At 39.0% G+C, this 26,663-nt stretch overlaps 1 protein-coding gene and 1 pseudogene across 3 annotated transcripts in view; both read right to left on the reverse strand.

Annotated features, from left to right (window-relative positions):
* Window positions 1–2,119: 2,119 nt before the first annotated feature.
* On the reverse strand, window positions 2,120–2,758 carry LOC122677426 (annotated as a pseudogene).
* Window positions 2,759–18,943: 16,185 nt separating this feature from the next.
* RTCA (RNA 3'-terminal phosphate cyclase) overlaps window positions 18,944–26,663 on the reverse strand; it is a 30,732-nt gene continuing 23,012 nt past the window's right edge. For all 3 annotated transcript variants that reach the window (XM_043876953.1, XM_043876952.1, XM_043876954.1), the window contains 3 exons: window positions 24,091–24,185; window positions 21,924–22,028; window positions 18,944–19,317 (listed from right to left, as the gene is read on the reverse strand). In XM_043876953.1, coding sequence (XP_043732888.1) covers window positions 19,216–19,317; window positions 21,924–22,028; window positions 24,091–24,185 — 302 coding nt within the window. In that variant the 3' untranslated portion in view covers window positions 18,944–19,215. The remainder of the gene's footprint in view (window positions 19,318–21,923; window positions 22,029–24,090; window positions 24,186–26,663) is intronic.

Raw genomic sequence — 26,663 nt, forward strand, 5'->3', positions numbered from 1 at the left:
AGGTTGCGGACTGCATCATAGAGTTTGTTTTTGTTTCTTTTAAACCTCTGAAATTAGTTTATTAGTATCATCCAGGACTCAGATGTTCAGTATTCCTCCTGAAATTACATAGACAAAAGCAAATGGAAAGAACCCAAGTCAAAATTCTATAATAAAACAGCAGTCCCTCACAAAAGCATGTAAAATTACAAGAATGTTATTTTAAAACACCGGCACTTTAAGAGAACAATAATCTCAAAAGCCACAAAATTGCCAAATTGTTTCCCAAACTGCTAAGCAGATAAATATATGACCCTAATCAATGAGCTTGAGTTTTGTAAACAGAAGTAAAATTCAAATAAATCAGATAGTTCATACTGAAATACAAAATGTCTTTTTCCCTCAGGTCTATTCAATTTATAAAGGGGCAACCCATAACATAGGAAGATATACCTGATTTAAAATGTGGTATACAATTTTTGGGCTCCAAAATCACTGCAGATGGTGATTGCAGCCATGAAATTAAAAGACGCTTACTCCTTGGAAGGAAAGTTATGACCAACCTAGATAGCATATTAAAAAGCAGAGACATTACTTTGCTAATAAAGGTCCGTCTAGTCAAGGCTATGGTTTTTCCAGTGGTCATGTATGGATGTGAAAAATGGACTGTGAAGAAAGCTGAGCGCCGAAAAATTGATGCTTTTGAACTGTGGTGTTGGAGAAGACTCATGAGAGTCCCTTGGACTGCAACCAGTCCATCCTAAAGGAGATCAGTCCTGGGTGTTCATGGAAGGACTGATGTTGAAGCTGAAACTCCAATACTTTGGCCACCTCATGCGAAGAGCTGACTCATTGGAAAAGACCCTGATGCTGGGAGGGATTGGGGACAGGAGGAGAAGGGGATGACAGAGGATGAGATGGCTGGATGGCATCACCGACTCGGTGGACATGAGTTTGAGTAAACTCCGGGAGGTGGTGATGGACAGGCAGGCCTGGCATGCTGCGATTCATGGGGTCGCGAAGAGTTGGACACGGCTGAGCGACTGAACTGAACTGATACAATTTTAAAAGTCAATCTAATTAATTAAAAATACCTTTAACCAACGGTCTCAAGTTTCCTAAACAGTCTGTATTTAGATAAACAGGAGAAGACATTTATAGCCAGCACTTTTTCCCCCAGAGCCTTTGCTGGGACAAACATCAACAAAAAAACAATACAGCAGTCTTGTATTTTAAGCTCACGCTTTTGGGGATACATTCTCAAGTCTTTAACATGGGAACTGCAAATAAAACTGCCATTACATGGTAACGGGAGTTAAAGAGTATAGAGTCTTCATGTAAAGATTAGAACATACTTTTCTATTAGCCCTTCAAAGATTGACTTTCAAAATGTTTGATTCTAATAATCCCATGCTGTGAGTAATGCCATTACTCTTCACTTTGGAAATGTAACTGGGCTATGTGAAATCTGCTATTAACTGGTCAAGATTTAAGTTTCAGTTATGGATGAAAACTGTCTCAATTCAACTTTTATACCCTCATCATGGGTATGCAGGGTGCATAGACAAAAGCTTTTTATCAGCTAACTATATGAAAGATAAACACTGTAATAATTCATGTGATCCAGAATAGGCAAAAGCAAAAGACTAGCTTCCCCTTAAAAAGAAAAATGTTCAGACCTATGAAAAGGACAATACTAATTTTAAAAATTGTGTTTACTTATAAGAATTCAGAATGTTAACAACACTGCTGCAATTTTTTCTTTTTTTGTAATTACAGAGTGGTATTCAGTTAACAGAACAACAATTATTCGTATAAGCTGCATCAGAGACAACTGAAGATGAAAAAACTACCATCCCTATATATACCTAATCAACGCTGCATACCAACAAGAACCTGCTTTAAATTTCCATGCCTATCTACAACCCCCATCCTGCACCAGGCAAGATTAGTGGCTATTGAAAATACCATCAGGACACATTTGGGACTGTGTTAACTCTACAAAAAAAGACACTGTACAGTTTAAAAACAAATCTTACACAGCCTTACATTTCAATGTTTTTCTTTAAAAGGAGTGAGTTGTGTACAGGGGGGTTAAACGCTTTGTAGACAAAAAAAAAAAAACTGCACCAGAACCAACTTATTCATCATCATCATCATCTTCTTCTTCCTCCTCATCCTCTTCATCTTCTTACTCCTCTTCATCCTCTTCATCTTCCTCATCTTTCTCCTCTTCCTTCTTTTTCTTGCTTTTTTCAGCCTTGATGACTCCCTTTTTGCTGCATTAGGCTTCCCTTTAGCTCGGTATGCAGCTGTATCCTTTTCGTACTTTTCCTTCAGCTTAGCAGCCTTCTTCTCATAGGGCTGCTTGTCATCTGCAGCAGTGTTATTCCACATCTCTCCCAGTTTCTTTGCAACATCACCAATGGACAGGCCAGGATGGTCCTGTTTGATTTTTGGACAATACTCAGAACAAAACAAGAAAAAGGCTGAAGGAGGCCTCTTGGGTGCATTGGGATCCTTGAACTTTTTTGTTTCCCCTTTAGGAGGGATGTAAGTCTTCACTTCTCTTTCATAACAGGCCTGGTCCGCCTTTGCCATGTCTTCAAATTTTCCTGTCTCTGTAGCAGACATGGTCTTCCACCTTTCTGAGCACTTCTTAGAAAACTCTGAGAAGTTGGCTGAAACATCCGGGTGCTTCTTCTTGTGCTCCTCCTGGCAAGTTTGCACAAAGAACGCATATGATGACATTTTGCCTCTTAGGATCTCCTTTGACCATTTTTAATTATCTTTCCTCCGAGAGGCAGAGAGTTGCCAAGTGCCCATCTGGCTTTCACTTGCCCCGGCACTGTCTCTATCCAGCATAGAGTTTTTTATGATTAAATGAAATAATCCATTTAAACTGTTTACAATAAATACCTGGCATATAGTAAGCCCTCACTGAATGTCAGCTGCAACTAGCAGTAATAAACATCAGGCTAAAGGAAGCTTTTTTGATAGTTGCTTTCTCAGAAACATACAGTTGACACATACACTAGCCAAGGATTCTAAAGTTCAGAACTGTTGGCATTTTAGACTCGATAATTCTTTGTTATGGGGGACTGTCCTAAGCACTGTAGGATGTTTGGCAGCATTCTTGACATCTAACCACTATGCAGCACTGTCTCAGTTGTAACATCCAATAATGTCTCTAGACATTGCTGTATGTCTCTGGGGCAGGAGAGGGAAGCAAAATTGCCTCAGTTTGACCACTACTGTGCTAGAGCAATTAATAGCTGCTATTCAGGACACTGACGCTCCATCTTTGTCTTATCACTCTTGCCTAAATGTCCCATCAACTATGTCTACTAGGTAACTCAATGATAAGTGAGTCACATACATAAAAGGCTGCCTTAAAATGACTTCCTCCTTTGCTCTTAATTCAATTCTGTGAAGACACACGTGTCTCCACACAGTGTCTATTATTTTTGCCTCAGTGGTCTCAGTACCTAGCACATAATGGACAATGAATGAATGGTGAATGAATTATGAATACACCCTTGCGCTTTTTTGTTTTGCTAAACAACTCAGAGCAGCACTCAGGTTTCCTCACCCTTACTTGACTCCAGTCAAAAAACAAAGGAGATAAACCCTGAGCACACCCTGAAACACTCACATGCCATGAGGAAACATGATCAGCCAAGCCAAGCCGGGTAAGCAGGAGCAGGAGAGGGCAGGAACACCCTTGCCACAGAGCTTCAGGGCATGGAGTCAAACTGAACACCAGCCCATCTCCATAAAATAGCACCAAGGGTTGAGCTGGAGAAGAGGGTCCAAGTAGGTCAGTGAGCAAAAGACCTGCAGCAAGTCCTGAGATGAGAGGGTTGAACCAGTGTAGTTACAGAGCAGAGCAAGGAACAGAAGCTCAGAAGAATTATCTGAGAAATCCCATGGACACGTGGAAATGTGCTTGGCTGGATGTGAACATGTTTCAGACAACTGTGACAGGGTCACTTCAGTTCAGCTCAGTTCAGTTGGTCAGTCGTCTCCAACTCTTTGCGACCCCATGGACTACAGCATGCCAGCCTTCCTTGTCCTTCACCAACTTCCAGAGCTTGCTCAAACTCATGTCCATTGAGTCAGTGATGCCATCCAACCATCTCATCCTCTGTCATCGCTTTCTCCTCCTACCTTCAATCTTTGCCAGCATTAGGGTTTATTCAAATGAGTAAGTTCCTCACATCAGGTGGCCAAAGTATCAGAGCTTCAGCTTCAGCATCAGTCCTTCCAATGAATATTCAGGACTGATTTCCTTTAGGGTTGGCTGCTTTCATTTCTTTGCAGTCCAAGGGACTCTCAAGAGTCTTCTCCAACACCACAGTTCAAAAGCATCAATTCTTCAGCACTCAGCTTTCTTTATAGTCCAACTCTCACATCCATACATGACTACTGAAAAAACCATAGCTTTGACTGTATGGACCTTTGCTGGTAAAGAAATGTCTCTGCTTTTTAATTTGCTGTCTAGGTTGGTCATAGTTTTTCTTCCAAGGAGCAAGGGTCTTTTAATTTCATGGCTGCAGTCACCATCTGCAGTGACTTTGGAGCCCAAGAAAATAAAGTCTGTCAATGTTTCTATTGTTTCCCCATCTATTTGCCATGAAGTGATGGGCCTAGATGCCATGATCTTAGTTTTATGAACGCTGAGTTTTAAGCCAACTTTTTCACTCTCCTCTTTCACTTTCATGAAGATGCTGTTTTCATCAGGGGTCACTTAGGGTCTCAAAATGAAATGAGACCCAGATTCTGTCATCCATGGTTCCAGTTCCCCCTGCCAGCTTCATGTCCAGTACAGTTTTAATCCATATATTCTCTCTTCAGGTCAATAATAAACATGCTGAAAAAAACTTTTCCTTAGAAACTATTATTATTTCCCCAGTGGCCCATTAAATAAAGGTGTTTAATTCTGTAAAGAACAACTTAAATATGCTATAGAATAACAACATGTATCACAAAGTTCAGCAAACAGAATTTTCAAGTGAAATCACTTCAATTATTTTCATATGAACCCCCAAAGTGATGCAACTGTATCAGGTGATTGCATGGTATTTCTGAAGTACACAATGAGGATTCTTAAATCCCTGGTTATTTGTTACTGAGATATAAACTAGTAAACAAAGACACAGTTCTCTCAAGTCATGTCAGATATATCTACTGTCGCTTCCTTGCCCAGTGCTCCATTTTAATTCAGCTAAAATTTATTTTTTCTTTGGTTCTGTGTCCTTTATTTTCAAAGGTATGCAGATTTGGATGTGATAATAAAAGCTTATAATCCGGGTGAGAAATTTCTTCTGGGGTCATATGTAGGAAAAGCTATATACTTCTTTTACAGAAAATAGTGGGTTTAGGGGAGGAGATGAGAGGGGGAGGGGGAGAGGGAATAACTAGTAACATATCATGTCTCCTTTATCACTTTCGCTAGGAATCCTAGACCATACTTGAAAGAAACTCACTTCTAGTGGTTCATCTGCTTTTATACCTGGGGACAACTTTCTATTCAAGTTTTTATTTCTCTGAGCCTGATTTTTAATTTATTCATAGCTCACCACTTTATGGTATGTGTTTATTACACGTCTCCAAAAATATTTTGTGAAATGAGGCAAAACATGAATAAAAACTAAGCAATGATCAAAATTTTATATTATGTAGATGACACTGTGAAATGAGAGACAAGGTTAGCTTTAGTAATTAGTCAAATATAAATGAAAGGCAAGAATGTTAGACAGCATACAACATCTGTTTCTAGCATTGAGGGTTTGGTCTTTTTTTTTTTTTTTTTTTTAGGATTTCTGATAAAAATGCAGAAATGCAGAACCCTCTTGGAGGGTTAAATACCTTAAGGCATTATCAGTAAGTTAGCAGTTTACTGAAGACTAGCTAATATGTGCACAGGATTATATACAGGAGCAGGTCCATCAGGGAAAAAACATAGAAAGGGTAGGTAAGACAGGATCAACCTCACTTCCTCATTTTTAAATGGTGCCGCTGCAGTCACAAGGACCCACCTGGAAACACTTTATAGTTTCTTTGTGCTGTTGGTAAACACATCAGTCATAGTGACTGCCCCACCCATTGCCCTCCTGAAGGGGCAACCCTGGGACCCACGCTTCAGCTCATGAAGACAGCCCTGACCAGAAGACAGTCAGCTCTGACTCCCATCCCAGCCTATGATAAATACAAGACTTGCTACTTAGCCTAATTCAGCGGCAGAAAACTAAACACAGGGGAAGTCATTTCCATAATTATCTTGCTTCTCCCAACATTTTCCCTCATTAAATTAGAATGGTCAATTCTGAGCTAAACAAAAATCTCTGCTCTTTAATTTTGCTTTCCATGTTTTGGGTAGTTAATATACAAACATGGTTCAGAATTCAAAAAAGACACCCTCCCTCCTGGGCCTAGAGCTTTTTAGTTGCCCAATGAAAGAAACAATATTGTCCGTTTATAGCTAGCCTTCCAGAAATTTTCTATTAATTCATACAAACTTAAGAGTCGCAGAAGCTTTTTCAGTTCCAGGAAACTGAGAAAAACTCATTTTTTTCCCTTTAAACTACTGCATTCAATTCACATTCCTAAATTCTATTTCAAAAGACTTGTGAGCTTTGTTGTCCTTTCCCATTTTATCACTACTGCAAAAATGGCTTTAATTTTCTCCCTGACTCTATTAATCTCCCTTCATCCACATGGCCACCAGAGTAATCTTTACTGTCATTATTGTTGTTATTAAATATATTATGAAATATGTATACTACAGATATGTACACTATAAATATATTATACATACAAAATGGCATAGATGATATGTGTGTGCTTTTTAGAACAACATACCACATGCCTACCACCAGCTTGAGTCATAGAATATGAACAGCACTTTGGAAACCTGCTTTGTGCCTTTTGTTGCCTGTTTGTCTTTCCCTCCCTCTGCCCCAGAGTAATTACTTTTCTGAATACTGAATTCTCCCATTATCTTGGGATTTATTGTACCCCAATAAAGTAAATGAATAGTGTTGCATGGTTTTGAAGTTTTCATAAGGGAATTACACTGAACGTATATCTCTGTGACATGTCAGATACCTTTGTTTTCATCTCTCAAAGTTCCACTGTGTTTTAAGATATTTTGAAAGTGAAAGTGAAAGCTGCTCAGTCGTGTTGGACTCTTTGCAACCCCATGGACTATAGAGTCCATGGAATTCTCCAGGCCAGAATACTGGAGTGGGTAGCCATACCCTTCTCCAGGGGATCTTCCCAACCCAGGGATTTAACCCAGGTCTACCACATTGCAGGCGGATTCTTTACCAGCTGAGCCACAAGGGAAGCTTAAGATGCTGTCTATGTCTCTAATTAGCATTCAATCTTTTCCCTAGCTTTTTGAACATATGGAATATAGTCATATTTTAATGTTGTTATGCATAATTTCATTTATCAGTTCTGACTGAGTTTCTACTGATGTATTTTTTCCTAGACTTAAAGTTCATATTTTCCTGCAACACTGATTGCCTGGTGATTTCTGATTGGATGGCAAACATTGTTTTTTCCCTTGTTAGAAGCTGGATACTTATATATATTTTGTAACTAGCCTGGAGATTGGTCTAGGCCATAGTTAAGTTAGTAGGAGACAGTTGGCTCTTTCATATCTGTCTTTCAAGATTGTTCTGTGTACGTGTGCTTAGTTGTTCAGTCATGTCCGACTCTTTGCGACCCCAGGGACTGCAATCCGCCAGGCTTCTCTGTCCATGGAATTCTCCAGGCAAGAATACTAGAGTGGATTGCCGTGCCCTCCTCCAGGGGATCTGCCCAACCCAGGGATCGAACCCAGGTCTCCCGCACTGCAGGTGGATTCTTTACTGTCTGAGCCACCACGGAAGCCCTCAATATTGTTAGGTGGGCCCAATTCAGTATTTATTCTAGGGCTAATGATTCCTCACTTCTGAGCCACAGCTGTTCTGAGTTCTCTATACAATGTCCTATGAATTATGAGGATTTCTAATTTGGTAGGAGGTGCAGGGAATGAGAATGGGCAGTGGACAGGTACTTTTCATAGCCCCATGTGAACACCAAGTGTCATTTTCTTGGGTGATTCTTTCAAATCTCAGGTAGTTTCCTCATGTACATGCACTCTTCAGCAGCTCTCTGCATATTGGAAGGGAACCCTCTGCAGGTCTCTGGACTGTTCCATGATGCTCACTCTGTCTCTTCTCCAGTACTCTGTCCTGAAAACTGTAGCCATCCAGACTACTTCAAGCTCTCAGTTGGTATCCTCAAATCAGAGGGCTCACCAGGCTATACCAGGGCCTTCCCTCCTCTGCCACGGCCTGAAAACTTTCTCTTGGCAGTCATCTGGGGCAATCACAGGGCTCACTGTTTTTTATCTCTCAAAGAACACTATCCTTCATTGTCTGATGTTTAATATCTTGAAATTTATCATCTCATATATATTTTTTTCATTTTTTAAGTCATCTCAGGCAGAATGGTAAATTTACCCCATGTTGGATGCAAGTGGAAACCAGATAAATTTCTTTTTATTATATTACATAAATATCCTCAAAGTTAAAAGTTTTAAGTCCCTCATACATAAAATTCTTACACAACTAAAAAGTTTTTAAATTTTATAAATTAATTATAATCAAATCCAAAAGGGAATCAGTAACATTAAGGTGATTAATGATGTGATTTGGTTTAAATAAGACATGTTATTAATTGCTCCAGCATAAGTTTGCTTTAGTTTGGCTGTGGTGACTCACTTCTCCCATCAGTTCTCTGTATTTCAACCACTGAAAAATATTCATCTCATTCACCCTCCACTTTATTAAGTCCACTCCTGCTCTCTTTGGTTTCTATGCAGTTATATGTGCAACTGTGGATACCGAAATTTCATAGCAGTATTTAGTTATAAAATGGGTACCCAGATGGTCATGAATATGCTTACCTTAATTTTTAAATAATCACTGAAGTGAGAAAACAAAAAAATTCTTTTTCTTTAAATTCTTGTGTAGAACATGCAGTTTGATATGCATTGATTCAATGCAAGACAATAAAGCTTCTATCAAGTTGGTAGCCACACTGAAAAGACTAAAGATGTATTTGAGCCAAGAAAATTCTTCCAAGATAATCTCTACCTCATGTAAGATGATTGACAATGAGGAGAACCAGGGACTGAAGTTACAATGAGCTAAAAAAATACCCGTAAGAGAAAGGTGGGGAAACTCTATAAGAATAACCAAAATACCTGCTAGAAAAAAGCACAGAGTATAAAAGTGAATGTGACAGCAGATCAACTGCGAAGGAGGAAAATAAGAAGAGAAACTAAAGAAGAAGAATCCAAAGAGTATCACTGATAGGAAACAAACAAACAAAAGAAGAGACAGGGAAAAAGAGATTATCTAGGATGTTTATGGATAACACAGGAGTGACAGAAAGAGATGCATCTCCAGGGCAGGAAAGGAGAAGCTACACCAGCCAAACTGACAAAGGAAAGTCAGCGCAGCTTTTAGCAAAAGCCAGAGTATAGATCTAAATCACATACAGAATGCAACCAAGTTCTTTCACAGGGGGCAAGGTTGAGTTTTTCAGCCCTGCATTGAACTAGCCTCTCTGGAAAAGTAAGTGGCTTGCATCCCTCATATGACAAGAATTCAGCAAGACAGCAAAAGAGAACACTATATGGTGCTTCCTTTCTGCAGGGACTTGAGCTCAGTTTTAAAGTTTTGCTTGTGGTTCTCTATTTCTGCTTCTGGTTCCCTGAGTGCTCCCCTGGTTTGACCTATAACTTCTCCATGACCCTGGACTCTCACGAAATTTTTCCCACTGGGGACTTTTCTAAAATGGCGCTTCACTCTGGCCTTTTCACTGGTTTTCTTGAGCCTGGTGGCTCAGATGGTAAAGAATTCGCCTGCCATGCAGGAAACCCAGGTTTGATCCCTGGATCAGGAAGATCTCCTGGAGAAGGAATGGGTACCCACTCCAGTATTCTCGCCTGGAGAATTCCATGGACAGAAAAACGTGGTGGGCTACAGACCGTGGGGTCGCAAAGAGTCGGACATGATTGAAAGGCTAACACTTGCCTTCTGGCCTTTTCATCGGCTTTCTTGAACCTGGTTTACTGTGTTTCTCCCTGATTCAGTGATGCCACCTGCCACCCCCGCCCCCCAAAGTGAGGGAAAGTCCTCCAGGAAACAGAAAGACTCCGATTATGGAAAAAGGAGAGCCATCAGAGTAATTATACTCCCAGTGGTGAACTCCCCACTGGGAGATAGGTGGGATGCCAAGATCTGTTTAGTTGTTTGGCAAGGATGCATGTCTAGGTGATCTAATAGCTATGTAAACCAACTGAATGTTATGAAGTGCACTTGAAAAATCTCAACTAAAGAGTGCTCCTGCCTCAGAATCCCCACTACGCAGCAGGGGTCAGCTGTCTACACGAACCTAGACGATGCACTGGAGTGGACAAGTGGGTGCCAGGAAAGTGAGAGAAAACGGGGAAAGGCAGGACTCTGGGCTCCTGGTCTTTGGTTGGAAAATCTTTCCCCTTTGTATTGTCTGGTGGTGACAGAGAGTGGGGAGAAACCTGAGACACATCAGGAACGAAATGAGATGCCATGCCCTATTTTAGCTCAAAGGTTCCTGAGGAATCCAGCGTCATCCACTCTCCACACGCTCCACTTTGGAGGTGGTAACGTCAGGCTCAGCATGACAGAACTCCAAGTTCTCTTCACTGGACGCGCTTTCATGACAGAGAGTCCACTGAGGGCATCCACCGGATTTGTCTGAAAAGGCAGCACTTAGGTGGTAGGTCCAAAGACGGCCTATAATTCAGGAGAATAGCTTCACCATGTAGGCTCATTTCACCGGAAGAAATCACTGCCTTATTCTTATTTTATTTAAGAATATACTAATTATTTAGAAATAAAATTCTGCCCAAGAAAGCAGAAATATTTTAATGGCTTTTCTCTCTATATTGTCACTTTTTGTTCTCTGTATCTGAATCTTTCCACTTAGTTTATAATAAAAATTGGATGCTAGTAAAATATACAAAGAATTTTAAAACTGGAAAGACCATCAGACTCTAGTGCTCTTTATTTTTATAAAAGAATCCAAGTCTAGAATGATTAAATATTGCAATAGAAGTCATACCCTGTAAAAGCTCAAAAATAGTATTCCTGTGAAAAATCCAAGGCTCTAAGGACTTAGTTAATTCACCCAAAATCAAAAACTAACAAATGATGAAGCGCATACTCAAATTCAGATGTCTCCACTGGCTTTGGAGACAGCCGTGATATGGTTGTGAGATAGCGGTGGGACAGCAGTACCCGTTATGCTGCGCAGCCTTTCTCATGCAGATAGAGAACTGTACTGCATACCTAGATCGGTAACGTGCCACAACCTGCATCAATACTAAGCAAAGGCAAAAAGGATTTGGGGTTGTCTACTTGTGTTTCTGGAATCTAATCTTACTGTAAACAGAGTAACAACTTGCACCTGTTTATTCCCCCAGAGTTTTACATTTAATTCTTCCTAGCTATTCCTCAGCCCTGGAGCTTCCTGGAGCAGTGTTCCTTTAAGGATGTTATGTGGACCACCTCAATAAGGGTCATGCCCTTGAGCTCCTTTTTAAAATATACAGATTCCAATAAAATAAAATTGTGTCCCACCCAGAATTACCCAGTCAGTATTTCTAGGATGGAGGGGTGGATTGGGAGTTGTCATCTTTATAAGCCTCCCTGCAGGCGTATGTACATTGAAATTTGAGAGTCACTGAGATAATACAGAAATGTCACTGACTGAGACTGTAACGCTAAAAGTAATTTTTAAGTAATGCTCAAAATTCTCCAAGCCAGGCTTCAGCAATACGTGAGCTGTGAACTTCCAGATGTTCAAGCTGGTTTTAGAAAAGGCAGAGGAACCAGAGATCAAATTGCCAACATCCGCTGGATCATCGAAAAAGCAAGAGAGATCCAGAAAAACTTCTATTTCTGCCTTATTGACTATGCCAAAGCCGTTGACTGTGTGGATCACAATAAACTGTGGAAAATACTGAAAGTTATGGGATTCCAGACCACCTGACCTGCCTCTTGAGAAACCTATATGCAGGTCAGGAAGCAACAGTTAGAACTGGACATGGAACAACAGACTGGTTCCAAATAGGAAAAGGAGTACGTCAAAGCTGTATATTGTCACCCTGCTTATTTAACTTATATGCAGAGTACATCATGAGAAACGCTGGGCTGGAAGAAGCACAAGCTGTAATCAAGATTGCCGGGAGAAATATCAATAACCTCAGATAGGCAGATGACACCACCTTTATGGCAGAAAGTGAAGAGGAACTAAAAAGCCTCTTGATGAAAGTGAAAGAGGAGTGAAAAAGTTGGCTTAAAGCTCAACATTCAGAAAACTAAAATCATGGCATCTGGTCCCATCACTTCATGGGAAATAGATGGGGACACAGTGGAAGCAGTGTCAGACTTTATTTTGGGGGGCTCCAAAATCACTGCAGATGGTGACTGCAGCCATGAAATTAAAAGATGCTTACTCCTTGGAGTACAAGGAGATCCAACCAGTCCATCCTAAAGGAGATCAGTCCTGGGTGTTCATTGGAAGAACTGATGCTGAAGCTGAAACTCCAATACTTTGCCCACCTCATGCGAAGAGCTGACTCATTGGAAAAGACCCTGATGCTGGGAGGGATTGGGGGCAGGAGGAGAAGGGGACAACAGAGGATGAGATGGTGGATGGCATCACCGACTCAATGGGCATGAGGTTGAGTAAACTCTGGGAGTTGGTGATGGACAGGGAGGCCTGGCATGCTGCGATTCATGGGGTCACAAAGAGTCAGACATGACTGAGCGAAGGAACTGAACTGAACCGAGGCTGTAACAGTTTGCCTGGAAATAATAGAACTGAAATCGTGATGAGAATAGAGTTGCCTCCGGGAAAATCCTTCCTTAGTTACAAAGCTGAACTTTTATAAGAGTGCAATTAAAAAACTATCTTCAACTGCCTTCAGAATCTATTTTATGGATTATTGCAGATACACAATAATCTGGAAAATACTGAAAAATGAAAAGAATCAGCAATTCCCACTAGACAGCTACTTTTAATATTTTGATATATTATCTTCTTTTTCTTCAAGAAAGCAGCCTTTTTGTAACTTTGAGGATGACTTAAAAATGAACTCCTTAGTCAAAAACAATATTGTGTCAAACCTCCTTTAGTACAAGGATAGTCACATCAGCAGAACTGATAGGGTCAGAGTAAAGGGACAAAGTAGGTGATTAAATAGTTAATCCCACTAGGGGCCTCTAAGTAGAAAAAATATGGGAGACCCCTTTAAGTTAATGACTACTTAAGAAAGCAGGTTTGCTTAACCACAAAATCAGGCACCCTTGCTTAGCAACAAAATCATACAACAGAAGCACAGGACACGCCCTAAAACAATAAAACAATAGTGGCCTGAAACCTACATCCTGCCCAGTGAGCTGAGTAGTTAATGATCCCTAGAACATGCTTTCTGCACACATAAAAACAGTAATTTGTGGACCTAGCTTGACCATGTAGAGACAAGAAAACTCCCCTGCTCAACCTGGAGGAGGAACTGATGATGGAAGCAAGATATCTGCCCAAGAGAGAGAAAAGTTCTCTCCCTCCCCACCTTTTCTTTGATTATAAAACTGTAGCCAGGTAAGTTCTCAGGGAGTGGCATTTCTCACCCACCCGCTTTGTAAACCTCACAAAAGTCCTGTTCTAATAAATCACTTCTTATCTATCATTTTACCTCTTGCTGAATTCTTTTCTGCACTGAGACATAGAGAACTGTGATACTGAATCTCTTCAGAGCCCCGGGAAACACCAGTTTCAGAACCATTGTGGCCAGGGATGATAAAGCTATATCCTGACTGACTCCTTTCCAGGGAGGACAAACTGCTGCCCCCTGCATTATGACCAACCTGTCATGAAACTGTCATCAACCTATCTTCTGATCTTTCTCAGAGGAAAGCACTGTGTAAAGGGCCCAGCATCAGTCTACTGTTGGCAGGTTATGCACTCAGCCAGACCAGCCTTGATGGGGTTAAGCCCACGTTGCTGGGCCCACCCATATCCTTTGCTCCCACCACTGTGGCTGGTGAGCACTAAGGTAACTGCAGAAAGAGGCTGACATTCAGAGTGGGTTATTTTATCCACCTTTTTATTTAAAGTTTCTGCTACATGGATGCCATTTGCTGAGTAATGTGGGACATAAACTTTTTTCACACTCTGTATTCATTCTGAAAGTTTCATCTATGTAACTCTTTCCCCATCCTCTTTGTCAGCAATCTGCCAAAACTTTTTTCTGGGTCCCCACCGTGTAAACAAACTGCCAGTCACTGTCGATGAATTAGTGTATCTGCACTTTTGACCCTCTCTCAACCCAGACACAAACATATTGCTCAAAGTTCTACCCAGAGAGAGGATTTTCCATCACAACTGTCTTGCAGGGCCACCTCTGAATGGGGTTATAATGCTGCAGCCATCTGCCGCCAGTTGATGGCAACACATTGTGAAAACCATCTATAAACTAGGCCTTAGCTTTTTTTTCTTCTTCAGTCAAATGGCTTCTCCTGATGCGTAGCACAGGCTCTAGAGCACGGGAGCGTCAGTAGCTGCGGCTCCCCGGTTGTGCAGGGCACAGACTCAACAGTTGTGCGGCATGGGCTTAGTTGGGCTTCCCAGGTGGCACTAGTGGTAAAGAACCCATCTGCAACGCAGGAGACACAGGTTTGATCCCTGGCTTGGGAAGATCCCCTGCAGGAAGGCATGGCAACCCACTCCAGTATTCTTGCCTGGAGGATCCCATGGTTAGAGGAGCCTGGCGGGTTACAGCCCATAGAGTCACAAAGAGTTGGACATGACTGAAGCAACTTAGCTCACAGACATAGCCTTAGTTGCTCCATGGCATGTGGCATCTTCCCCAAAGAGGGATCAAACCCAATGTCTCCTGCATTGGCAGGCAGATTCTCTGTCACTGAGCCACTAGGGAAGCCCTTTAGGTTTCTTTGAAGGAGGATGGAAAGAGCTTTGTAAAAGGACAGCGGCATCTTGTTAAGCAAAACCAAAGGACATCATTGTTGTAAGACAGAAACACATAGATACTAAATGACCAAAAAAATAGATTCTGCTAGCTATTCACTGTCTCTCAGCTCCAAGCACTCCATTCAAGACTCTGCTCATGATGTTTGGATGTATGTACTAAAATTTCCCAATGTCTCGCCAACCAGTTTTTGGTTAGATTCTGCAAAACGGAAGCCTAAGGTGGAGGTTGGAAAGAGGAAGGACTCCTCCTGCTTCCAGTTCCTCTCAGGCTTGCTCCAGCAGCCACAGTCAGCTGTGACTTGGGCTTTTTTCAGCTGGCCCGGCCACAGATCCTGCCGCGCTCCCTTGGGCAGTGAGAACATTAGATCCACTGCGCTTCCTCAGCTGCTGGACCATGCCGCCTGAACCACCTAAGCACCTGTCAGGTTACCTCCCTCTCCTTTGAAAGTCTGAGTACCAACCATCATGCTTCTGAGGTCTGAAAACCAGCTGAAATGTACCCCTCCTTGAGAAATGATCACCAGTCCCAGAGAGCCTCTCCTTCAAAGCTATGCTGCTAAGTCGCTTCAGTTGTGTCCAGCTCTGTGCGACCCTAAGGACTAGAGCCCACCAGGCTCCTCCATTCATGGGATTCTCCAGGCAAGAGTACTGGAGTGGCTGGCAAATCAGTATTAGTATTAGGGGGTCTCCAAAGAAACAGAACCAATACAAGAAAGATAAACAGAAAGACATACACATAGAGAGAGAGACTTACCGGATATTGGCTCATGTGATCATGGAGCCTGAGAGGCCCCACACCTGCAAACTGGGGACCCAGGAAGGCCAGAAGTGTTGTTCAAAGGCCTGAGAGCCAGAGAGCCAGTGGTGCAGGTTCCTGTCTGTGTCTGAAGGCCTAAGAATCACGAGCACAAAGGGCAGGGAAACAGCCATGTCCCAGCCCAGCAATCAGGTAAAGGGCAAACTCAGCCTTCCCCTATCTTCCTGTTCCCTTCAGGCCCCCAGCGGATCATATGAAGCACAGCTACGTTCGGGAGGGCGATCTGCTTTGCTCAGTTCATCAATTCAAACGTTCATCTCTTCTAGAAACCCTCTCACAGACATGCCAAAAATACTGTTTAAACAGATGTGGGAGTCAAGAGTTTTCAACCTAAGTTTCAACAGTTCTAGCAAAGAACTTAATCAATGTTATAAATATTGTCATTTTAAAATAAAACTATTGCATCACTCCAAATTTACCCACTAGACTCTAAAAATCAGAGCTGTTTAATATCCGCCATCTCCATTTAAAAAATACATTCCACCTCACCCACAATTTTACACTTAAAAATTCACAGTCACATTTCTCTATAATAAAAATGTATGTTAATTTGTACCACTTTAAAATTTTCAGTGTACACAATTCAAATTTTTAAAAATTTCTTCTGGCTTGATTAATTACAATTAGCATTATTATACAATGGAGTATAAAAATACGTTTTGACATACTACTAAATATAAAGGTAAAATTTATGGAAATAGCTATTAATGAGATTGATGTTCCTTTAAAAAAAATAAGATCATATATCTATGCACAGACAATGTTAATTATTGGGACGAGATGGAGCTCAATGGAAATCAATAACAAAAATATTATCAAGTGTGGGGCTTAAAAAACATATTAATAATCATGTGTAGTATTTATAAATTATTAATAATATAGATTATAGAAGCTACAACACACTTCAGATAGTAGGGATGAATAGAGAGCAGAGACATAACTTATAATTCTTACTAACCAGTAATCTCCCAAAGTTTAAAGAAAATAAAATTTAAATTTTCTAGTAGCCTTTTGGCAAAGATACTGAAAATATTTCTCCTGATAATCAGAAAAGTACATTTTATTTAAAGATGTCATGTTTATCTTTGGAAAGTAAACATTGGAGCTTTCATCTCCTTACTTGGAATCACACAAATATATAAAACAAGGTATTGGTTTATCTCTTAGTTTGAGTAGACTTCTCAGAGACTGTTTCAAATTGTCCCTTTATTTAGTGCCTTTGAAATTTTCTTTTATTCCAGGGGAATGCACTATAGTAAAATTAAGTTGGGTAAAAAAATTACCTTATTTTTTGTAAAGAGGAAAAATGGGAGACTGTGAGAGAAGCTAAAAAGGAGAAATTGCCAAGTACTACTTTGACCACAGGGAACTCTATTTTAGAAAGAAATACATAATCAGAGAAATTTGGAAACATCCTTTAAAAACTAATGACATCTGTAAACTTGAAATTCGTGGGAAGGCTTTGTGAAAGTCATGTGGTAACAATACCCCTGTTTGAAAGCCATTAGTCAAGGAATATTTTTAAAGACCATTGCACATATAGGGTACAATCAACATTAGTCCTTGTATTAGGTGGTTGTTTAAAAAAATGAGAAGCATACTGAAATACAGTTTCAGATATAGGGGTAGAAACAGAAACATATTTTTTGAGGGGGGAAATAAATACCTGCTTCTTCTAATAAAAATTTCTTTGCAGTAGTCCCAGCTTTATTGTACCCAAGTTTTGACTTAACAGTTAAAGCTAAGATTAATCATAAATTCATCATGTACAAAGTTGACATTAAATCTCTCGCTCCAAAATTCCCAGTCTTTGCATTCCAACCTACCTCTGTAACACTGCTGCCCAGCTCGTCAGAAGTATCATCATCAGTCTTAAGACCCCAAATTCATCACAATCCCTCCAACAACTGTACTATCATCATAGTTTTACTCTAAAATAGCGAAACAGGGCTTCCCCGGTGGCTCAGTGGTAAAGAAACTGCCTGCCAAAGCAGGAGACACAGGTTCGATTCCTGATCCAGGAATATCCGGTGCACAACTACTGCGCCTGCGCTCTAGAGCCCAGGAGTCGCAACTAGTGAGCCCACGTGCTGCAACTACGGAAGCCCGCGCGCACCCTGGAGTCTGCGCTCCGCAACGAGAGAAGCCACTGCAATGAGAAGCAAGAACACTGCAACCAGAGGGCAGCCACCCCCTGCTGCAACGAGAAAAGCCCACATGGCAACGAAGACCCAGCACATCCAGAAACAAACAATTTTAAAAGATAAAGAGATATTTATGTCCTGTTATAAAAATGAACTTATAAAATTCACTTCCTTAAGTACAAACAGCAAGCAATACTATCATTGGCATCTTTAAAACAAATTGAACCCAACTGTCTAAAGCCACAGAAATCACTGACAAGAATTACAAGTGCATACACGGAGTAAATTTTTAAATTATGTTTTTTTATACAGACTAATTCTCCACTTTCTGACTATTTTATAATATAAACCTCTGGATCTATATTTTGGACTTTTAATTATTAGTGGATAAATGTCAAGACAGAACTAAGTCTGAATGAATTCATCACTATATTACAGTACAGCATATTTAACTATTACATAAAACTAGTTTCATTTGAGTCACAACCTCAATTGCCTACAGGGACCAGGAAGTAATCTAAATGTGGAACAGGTTAGGTTTAAGATAACAGAGAGTAATGAAAAGCATTCTGTTCTAAAGGCACTCAATTATTTTTAATACTATAAGCCGAACAAAAAAACATACCTGGAATTGATATGGGGTAGAATTTTGCAATTCTCATTGTTTAGCTTTCACAACATATTCAACAGATTCAAAGCCAATATCTACCTAACACCCACTGGAAAGAAGATACATATAATGAGACAACGCTTATGAAATGTTACTGTTGACACAGCAAGTACATGTGTATAAAATTGTCTCACTAAATTTTATGAGACCCCAACAGTGATTAGAATTATATACAAATTGCAGATCAAACCTACACCCCTAACTTATTACATTATATCAAAAAGAAAAACACACTTTAGGTGAAAAGAATATTTTATTGCAATACTTTAATACCGAAATTGACTATTTTACATATCCACCAGCTCTTATTCACTGTCCCTATCTATCTCAGAAGATAGTCAAAGTGAGATTAATTGGATGAAGCATTCTCAGCCAATCTGGAACATTCTGTACTTCAATTAAAGTTAGGTCCTTTAATAAATTACATCTTATTCTATTGTTCTATAATATTTATGAAATGATTAGTGCAATAATATCACTGAAGTATCATTTAAAAGGCAAACACCCTATAGATTTGGATTTGTCATCCCGATTCCTCGGCATTCAATAATATAAGTGTCTTTAGAGGCATCTTCTTCATCTTCTGATTTCTTCACAGTAAATTTAGCCTGAAACCAGAAGAGCATTTAGTATATAAGTAATATGAAGAGGGACACAGGGGACAGCCCATAACTCCTGCTTAAATAGGTAGGCAGTTAATAGCAAACTCATTTTATTGAAGAAGCTACAGATTGAAAGATCAAATGACTCATGAGCAGTTCAATAGCCTACATATAAAATACTTTATTCCAGAAGCATTGTCCTTATTCAGAGGTACATGGATCTGTGGAGTTTTGCCAGAATATATGAAACCTGGATCCCATTTCTTACCCACTGAATCAGAACTCCTCAGAAGTGCAGCTTTAAGTAAATATCAATTTTTAAATCTCAATACCTACTTTCTAAATTTTTTCTAAAACATGGCACTGAAGCATTTAAACTTCTTTTATCTTGTCAAATATCAAATTACCCTTTAATTTCTCTCAAATTTTCTTGCCAATTTAATTCCCTAAATACAGTATTTAAAATATCTAGTTCAGAGGAGACAGGTGGAGAGAGGTGACAGCATCTTCCCTCATCATTATTGGGTCTGACACTGTACTTTTTACTTGTTAACTGATTCAAGTTTAGCTTCAAAACATCTGATCTTTATCACTATATTGTGGAAACATGATTTTTTTTTAAAGCAAATATATTCATTCTAAGAAAATTGAATTAAAATAAAAATAACTGAGGAGGCTGGCTGAATCTGTGACAGAGGAATCTGAAGTATGCCTAAAACCTTCGGATTCTCTGAAATACAATTTGAAAACCACTTCTCCAAGGTCCTGTTGAACTGCAATATTTAAAAATTATTCCAGTTTTAGGATTAGATGGCCGTGCGTGGACTCTGAAATCTGTTGTCGTATGAATAAACAATGAATCTGAATTATGAGCTAGAGAGACTAGTTATATGTATATACATTTTTCTCAAATTACAAGCACTATATAAATATGAAAAAAAGGTAACAATTATGGAAATAATTCTAGCCTACATATAAAGTTACAAAAATTCAGAGTTGGAAGGAGCTGTAAGGCACACAGTCTCTGGCCTTCCTGATCAATTACCTGCACTGAGACAGAATGATGAAGCAGCTTGCCCCTGGTCCCTGAATTAAAACACAACAATGCTGACTGAGAAACCAGAGCACAAAAATCCAGTTCATAGCACCTTCCACTGTGCAGTCAGTTCAAATAACATATGCGTGTCTACTATGTGCAAAGTACTGTAGAAAAAATGAATGTACCCTTGCCTCTGCTATCAAGAAGATCACAGTCTACACGGGGAGACAGACTAATAGTAGTTACAAAATAAAGCATAAGTAGGATAATAAAAAATACAGTTAACTATCTTTTGAGTCAAATATACTTTGCTTTTGCCTCCTATGGAGCCTTTTCCCACAATTTGATCAAAATCTACCTATCCTGTCTAATAACAAAAAAGGTACACATTAAGAATCATACAAATAAAATGTGAGGAGTAGGGTAACGGTGGGTTTGTGCTTGGTACACCTCTGTTATGTTTCATTTCTTATTACTACTGTACATTATTTTTGTAACCTTTTAAAATGCTTAAGGTCAACACATTCCTTCATAAAATTCTGAGTTATAAATTTTGTTAAAATTATATTATAAAGACTGTAGCAAAATAGAAATATGCCACACATCACTGAAAAAGGAATGAAATGATGCTGTATGTGTTAGCTGTTAAAAAAAGAATAGAGAAGAGAAATAATTTTAAGAGGAGGAAAATACCTAAATGTCAAGAGTGGTCTTACTGGCAAAGGGGAGTTAGGGACAGGATTTTTCCTCTATTTTCTAAACTTTCTATAAAGAAGTTAGTTTCAGATGAAATACACATGTCATTTAAGAATCCTGTTAAACAAGGTATGAATATGAGATTATTCATGTTAAATTCTTTTTCACTCACTAAAAATTATACATCTAGGGAATTCCCTGGCAGTCCAGTGGTTAGGATTTAGCCCTTTCACTGCTAAAGCCCAGGCTAGATGCCTGATCAGGGAACTAAGATTCTGCAAACCACACTGTATGGCCAAACTTGAAAATATATTAACATATATATACATCTACTCTTCCGAAGTTGAAAGGAATGGTAAAATGTTAGAATTTCAGCAAATATTCTATTCTATGAAAATAAAGTCACAAGGAAATAAAATATATGAAATTTTTATATAATAATTTAAGTTTAGCCAACTACAAATCCCTTGTGATTTGATCTTATAGTTCCCATTAAAATGCCTTCACTTACTGTAAGGCAGTACCTACCACATAGGAGCTCTGAAGGATGCTCTCCCGGGTTTGCTCAAAGCTCAGGCCTGCCTCTGAGAAACTATCTGATCCTCAGCAATTAATTTAATCCCTCTGCCTCACATGACTCATAAATAAAATGAGACTAATAATAAATAGCCACCCGCAACGGTCATGCAGAGTAAGATGAGTCAGCTTCACTGCTGAGTGAGTTCACTATCTGCCACAGGAAGCAGTCACTGAATGACGGCAATTACAGTTACCATTGAAGTTTTCTGTTTATTAAAATTTGACTCCAAGTTGGCCATAATAAAGATCAACCACAATCACAATCAATCATAATAAAGATTTCTGATGGAATACTCACCTTTGCTAGTTGCTCAGCAAAATGTATAGCTGTTTGGGTGTGGAGTGTAACTGGTCCTGTTTTTATTCTGGAAATTCCACTGGCTAACGCCATAAAAATGATCAGCTATTAAAAAAAAACACACAAAGAAGGAAACTTCACACATTTACTTATACTTGGAGTTAAAGTCTACTGCTCTTTGTACAAAAATAATACTAGATATCAAAATAGCCAAAAAATAGTTTATTTTTTAATTGGAGGATAACTGCTTTACAATAGTGTTGGTTTCTGCCATGCATCAACATGAATCAGCCATAGGTTTACACACATCCTCTCTCTTAAACCTCGCTCCCACCTCCCACTTCCCATCCCTCTAGGTTGTCACATAGCAAACTCCCGCTGGCGATTCATTTTACATATGGTAAAGTATGTTTCAATGCTACTCTCCCAATTCGTCCCACCGTCTCCTTCCCAACCGTGTCTGTAAATCCGTTCTCTGTGTCTGCATCTCCACTGCTGCCCTGCACATAGGTTCATCAGTACCAGCCTTCTAGATTTCATATATATGCATTAATATACAATATTTGTTTTTCTCTTTCTAACTTACTTCACTCTCTAACAGGCTCCAGGTTCATCCTCCTCATTAGAACCAACTCAAATGCATTCCTTTTCCTGGCTGAGTAATATTCCAGTGTGTGTGTGTGTGTGTGTATGTACACACACCACACTTTCTTTATCCATTCATCTGTCTATGAACATCTAAGCTGCTTCCATGTCCTAGGTATTGTAAATAGTGCTGCCATGAACACTGGGGCATATGTCTCTTTTTCAAATATGGTTTTCTCAGAGTATATGCCCAATAGTGGGATTGCTGGGTCATACACGGCTCTAAGTGATAAAGAGCCTGCCTGATAATGCAGGAGACATAAGAGACATAGGTTTGATTCCTGCTTCAAGGAGATCCCCTGGAGGAGGACACAGCAACCCATTCCAGTATCTTTGCCTGGAGAATCCCATAGACAGAGGAGCTGGAGGGGGCTACAGTCCATAGGGTCACACATGAGCGAAGTGACTTAGTGACTTAGCTGGGCATGAGTGAAGTGACTTAGCACACATGCACATTACCACTTCACGCTACAACTCTTCATTCCTAGTTTAAAAAAGAATTTCCATTTCTTTAGGTTTATAAAAATCCTAAGATGATAGAAAACCTGTGTAACCGAAAGTCTGTGGAATAGCACAAAAATGCTTAGTAAGTTTATAAACTTAATGTTTAAGAATACAGAGTTGAAAATTAACAAATTTTATCAGACCACCTGTCCCTGTAAGTTAGTATATGTAAACTGACAGGTTTCCTTAAAAGTTCTAAAATTACAACACTTTAATAGGTAAACAAATACACTAATACAGAATTACTGGACTGTAGAATAGTAAGGAAGAGACTAGAAATAGGAAAACTGTCTTAAGAAAACTGGTCAAAAAACCTTGAAGAATACTTTTCTAAGCAGAGACATCTGATTGTGATTAAGGGGAAAAATTGGTAGAAAGGAAAACCTATCAAGATAGTGGACCATAAAAAGACTGCATTTGGAAATATTTAGCATTTCTCAATGTGAGTAGACGTGTTAAGTTTGAGAGGTGTATGACATAAACAAGTGGAGATGCTGACAGGCGTTAAAGAGGTATAATGGATATGGAGTTAAGGAGAAAGGTCTGGGCTAATGAAATAAATTTAGAAGCTATCAGCATAGGGATGGTACTTGAGCCACGAGACTGGAAAAAATAACTGAGAGACTAAATACAGATAAACAAAAGAGGTGTGAGCTTAAGCACAAGGGCTCTCCAAAATTCAGAAGTTGAGAAGAGGTAAACAACAATAATAATAAACTAGCAAAGGGACTAGAACCTATGGCTAGGGACACAGAAAGATAACAGTGTTTCAGAAATCAAGTGAAGAAAGTATTTCAAGAATGAAGGAGTGCTCGGTGTTTCCAATGCTATAGCCAGGTTGAGTAAGATGAAAACTGAAATTTGTGGTATATAAATTCCAGAATAATACTTTAAAAATGGACTGAATTAGAACATGCCAATCAGTGTCTGAAAGTCAATGACTAAATTTATATTCAATCTAACTGTCCAATATTCAAATCTAACAGGCTTGGAGGTTTTTATCCTAAAGTGTCATTACCTGGTCTTGCAGATACTCATCCACAGCACCACCATGTCTAAGATTTGCCAACAGCATTTCAGCAGCTTCAATTCCAACCTTGTCTGCATTAACACCTACAACAGACATAATGTAAAAAAAAAATAATTACTAAGAGGCAAAAAGTTTAACATATCCCAGTCAGCAATGGCATAACATCTTTTAGGCCTCTGAACTCAGCCATTTCAACTTTTAGGATAAGATCTTCATGTGCTGAATCTTCTAAGAGCTAAGCATATGCAAACACATTATTAAATGGACCAGTGAGGGGGTCGGGGAACAGGCTTTGGTCCTGTTTAAGAAGTACTAATTATAAAATCAATTTATATGAGACCCTATAATACTCTATAATACTATGACTTGATTTCAAAATTTTTAATTCACAATTCATATATGTTAAAATTAGCCTGCAGACAATTCTATTAGAATTAAAGGATTTTTTAAAAGTTCAGATAATTTTCACCTAAGGAAGAACAGATAAAGATTCTCAGATTATATATACAAAGTTTTCTTCTTTAAAGATTTGAACAAGTATTACCTTATTTGTTTCTTGGCAGCACTGCACAGCTTGTAGGGCCCTAGTTCCTTGACCAGGGATGGAACCAAGGCCCTGGAAGTTCTAACCACTCGACTGTCAGGGAATTCCCTGGTATTATCTTATTTTAAAAATAAGAATATTTATTCCATTGTTCTACTTCCTGCTTCTCTACATATACCACAAATATTTGGTACAATGCTTAAATACAAAATAAATCCATCAAATACAGTGGAGTGTCAGATGATTCTTTTTATTTACTTTAAACTAAAAGAACCCTATGGGCTTCCCTGGTGGCTCAGTGGTAAAGAATCCACCTGCCAGTGCAGGAGACGTGGGTTCGAACCCTGGGTTGGGAAGATCCCCTGGAGAAGGAAAGGCAACCCACTCCAGTATTCTTTCCCGGGAAATCTCATGAACAGGGGAGCTTGGTGGGCTACAGTCCATGGGGTCACAAAACAGTCTGACAACTTAGTGACTAAGCAACAAGAACAAAATTAACCCTTGGCTGCAAATGAAAATGGCTTTTGAAAAATGAGAATCTGGTTCATTTTTATATTTGGAAATTCACCTAACTATATACATGTCTTGATAAAATGTCCCAGAAAATGGAAATCAAATTTTAACCATTTTTTCCCTCACAGAAGTCACTATAATAATGTAATACATTAAATGATCTTTATAACATCAATCATTTAAATGACTGAATGAAATGGTTTGGAACATGTATGAATCTTGACTTTTTGGTAAACTACTCTGCCTCTTCCATTTCTTCTTCTAGATGGAAATAGAAATGATAATACCTTAGTTGCGAAGTTGTTAAAATCAGAGATAATATTTATAAAGCTTCTAATTTCAATACTAGTTCATAATAAGCTGTTAATAAGAATAGCTTCTGTTGATAACACACATGATACTATATATGTACCATACTAAGTGACAGAAACTGGTTCCTTAGCTAAGGAGGTACCAAAAAACAGAGGGTAAGTGCTAAGCTTATGGTATAAACTATATATCCAATGAGAGTTCAGAAAAGGAAATTATAAGTTCCAGAATAATTTGAGAATGTTTCGTGAAGCATTAAAGGACTTCAAGAACTTGAGTCCTTGAAGGACAGCTAAAATTTCCATGGAGTATGAAAAAAAGGAAGCAATTCCTGACTTTGTAGTATTAGAGAACAGTAGATGCACTAAGGTTTCTCAAGGTTTCTCTGCCAAGTGGCAAACTATTTCTCAGAGCCATTCACATTCCTTCCTACCCAGCTGCCTTGACAGTGAATAATGGTATGAATGGACCTACATTACCAGCTATTAGTAGCAGTCTATGGTAACTGAACAAAATGAAGTAAATATGAGAATTTTTTTTGTTAGTAATGTGTTCTAAATAAAAGAGCAAAATCCTAATTTCTTCGGAAAACCTAAGGTTTTTCTGACAAATACTCTTCTGGCATTTTAGAGGTTTCTTAAAATGGCCTAAATTTTGATGGTTTATAACAGATTAAAAAAATATTCAATGATTTGAGGTTTCTTCTAGCTTATTAAAAGGACAAAACAACGGAGAAAGCCAAAGGACTGATTACAGCATCAGAGACATGCTCTGAATTACTACATATACTGAAGGAGGAAAACAAAGGGCTAACTGTAAGCTAGTAGTGTCCATACATAAGAAACAAGATTGATAAGCCAGAGGTATAATTCATCTTAGCAGATTAATTTGTCCCATAGTAAAGTACAGAACTAACTGAAAGATGAGTGGTCCACAAATCACACAGATATACAACAATGTGAAAACATATATTCTGTCCATATGGCAGTCATATAAACGTGGAAACAATTCTTGTATGTAGATAATGGTCTGATCTCATTTTTGAGTTAAGGAAAGCAGTCACCATGTAACGCAATTGCAGACATAGGAACAACTTAGGTTTTACTGCTCTCGATTTAGTGCTCTGTTATAATACACTGCCTCTATCTAAAACTGCTAAGATTTAAAAAAAAACAAAACCAAAAACCCTCAAATC

This window comes from Cervus elaphus, chromosome 20 (assembly GCF_910594005.1).
Source record: "Cervus elaphus chromosome 20, mCerEla1.1, whole genome shotgun sequence".
Classification (NCBI taxonomy): domain Eukaryota; kingdom Metazoa; phylum Chordata; class Mammalia; order Artiodactyla; family Cervidae; genus Cervus; species Cervus elaphus.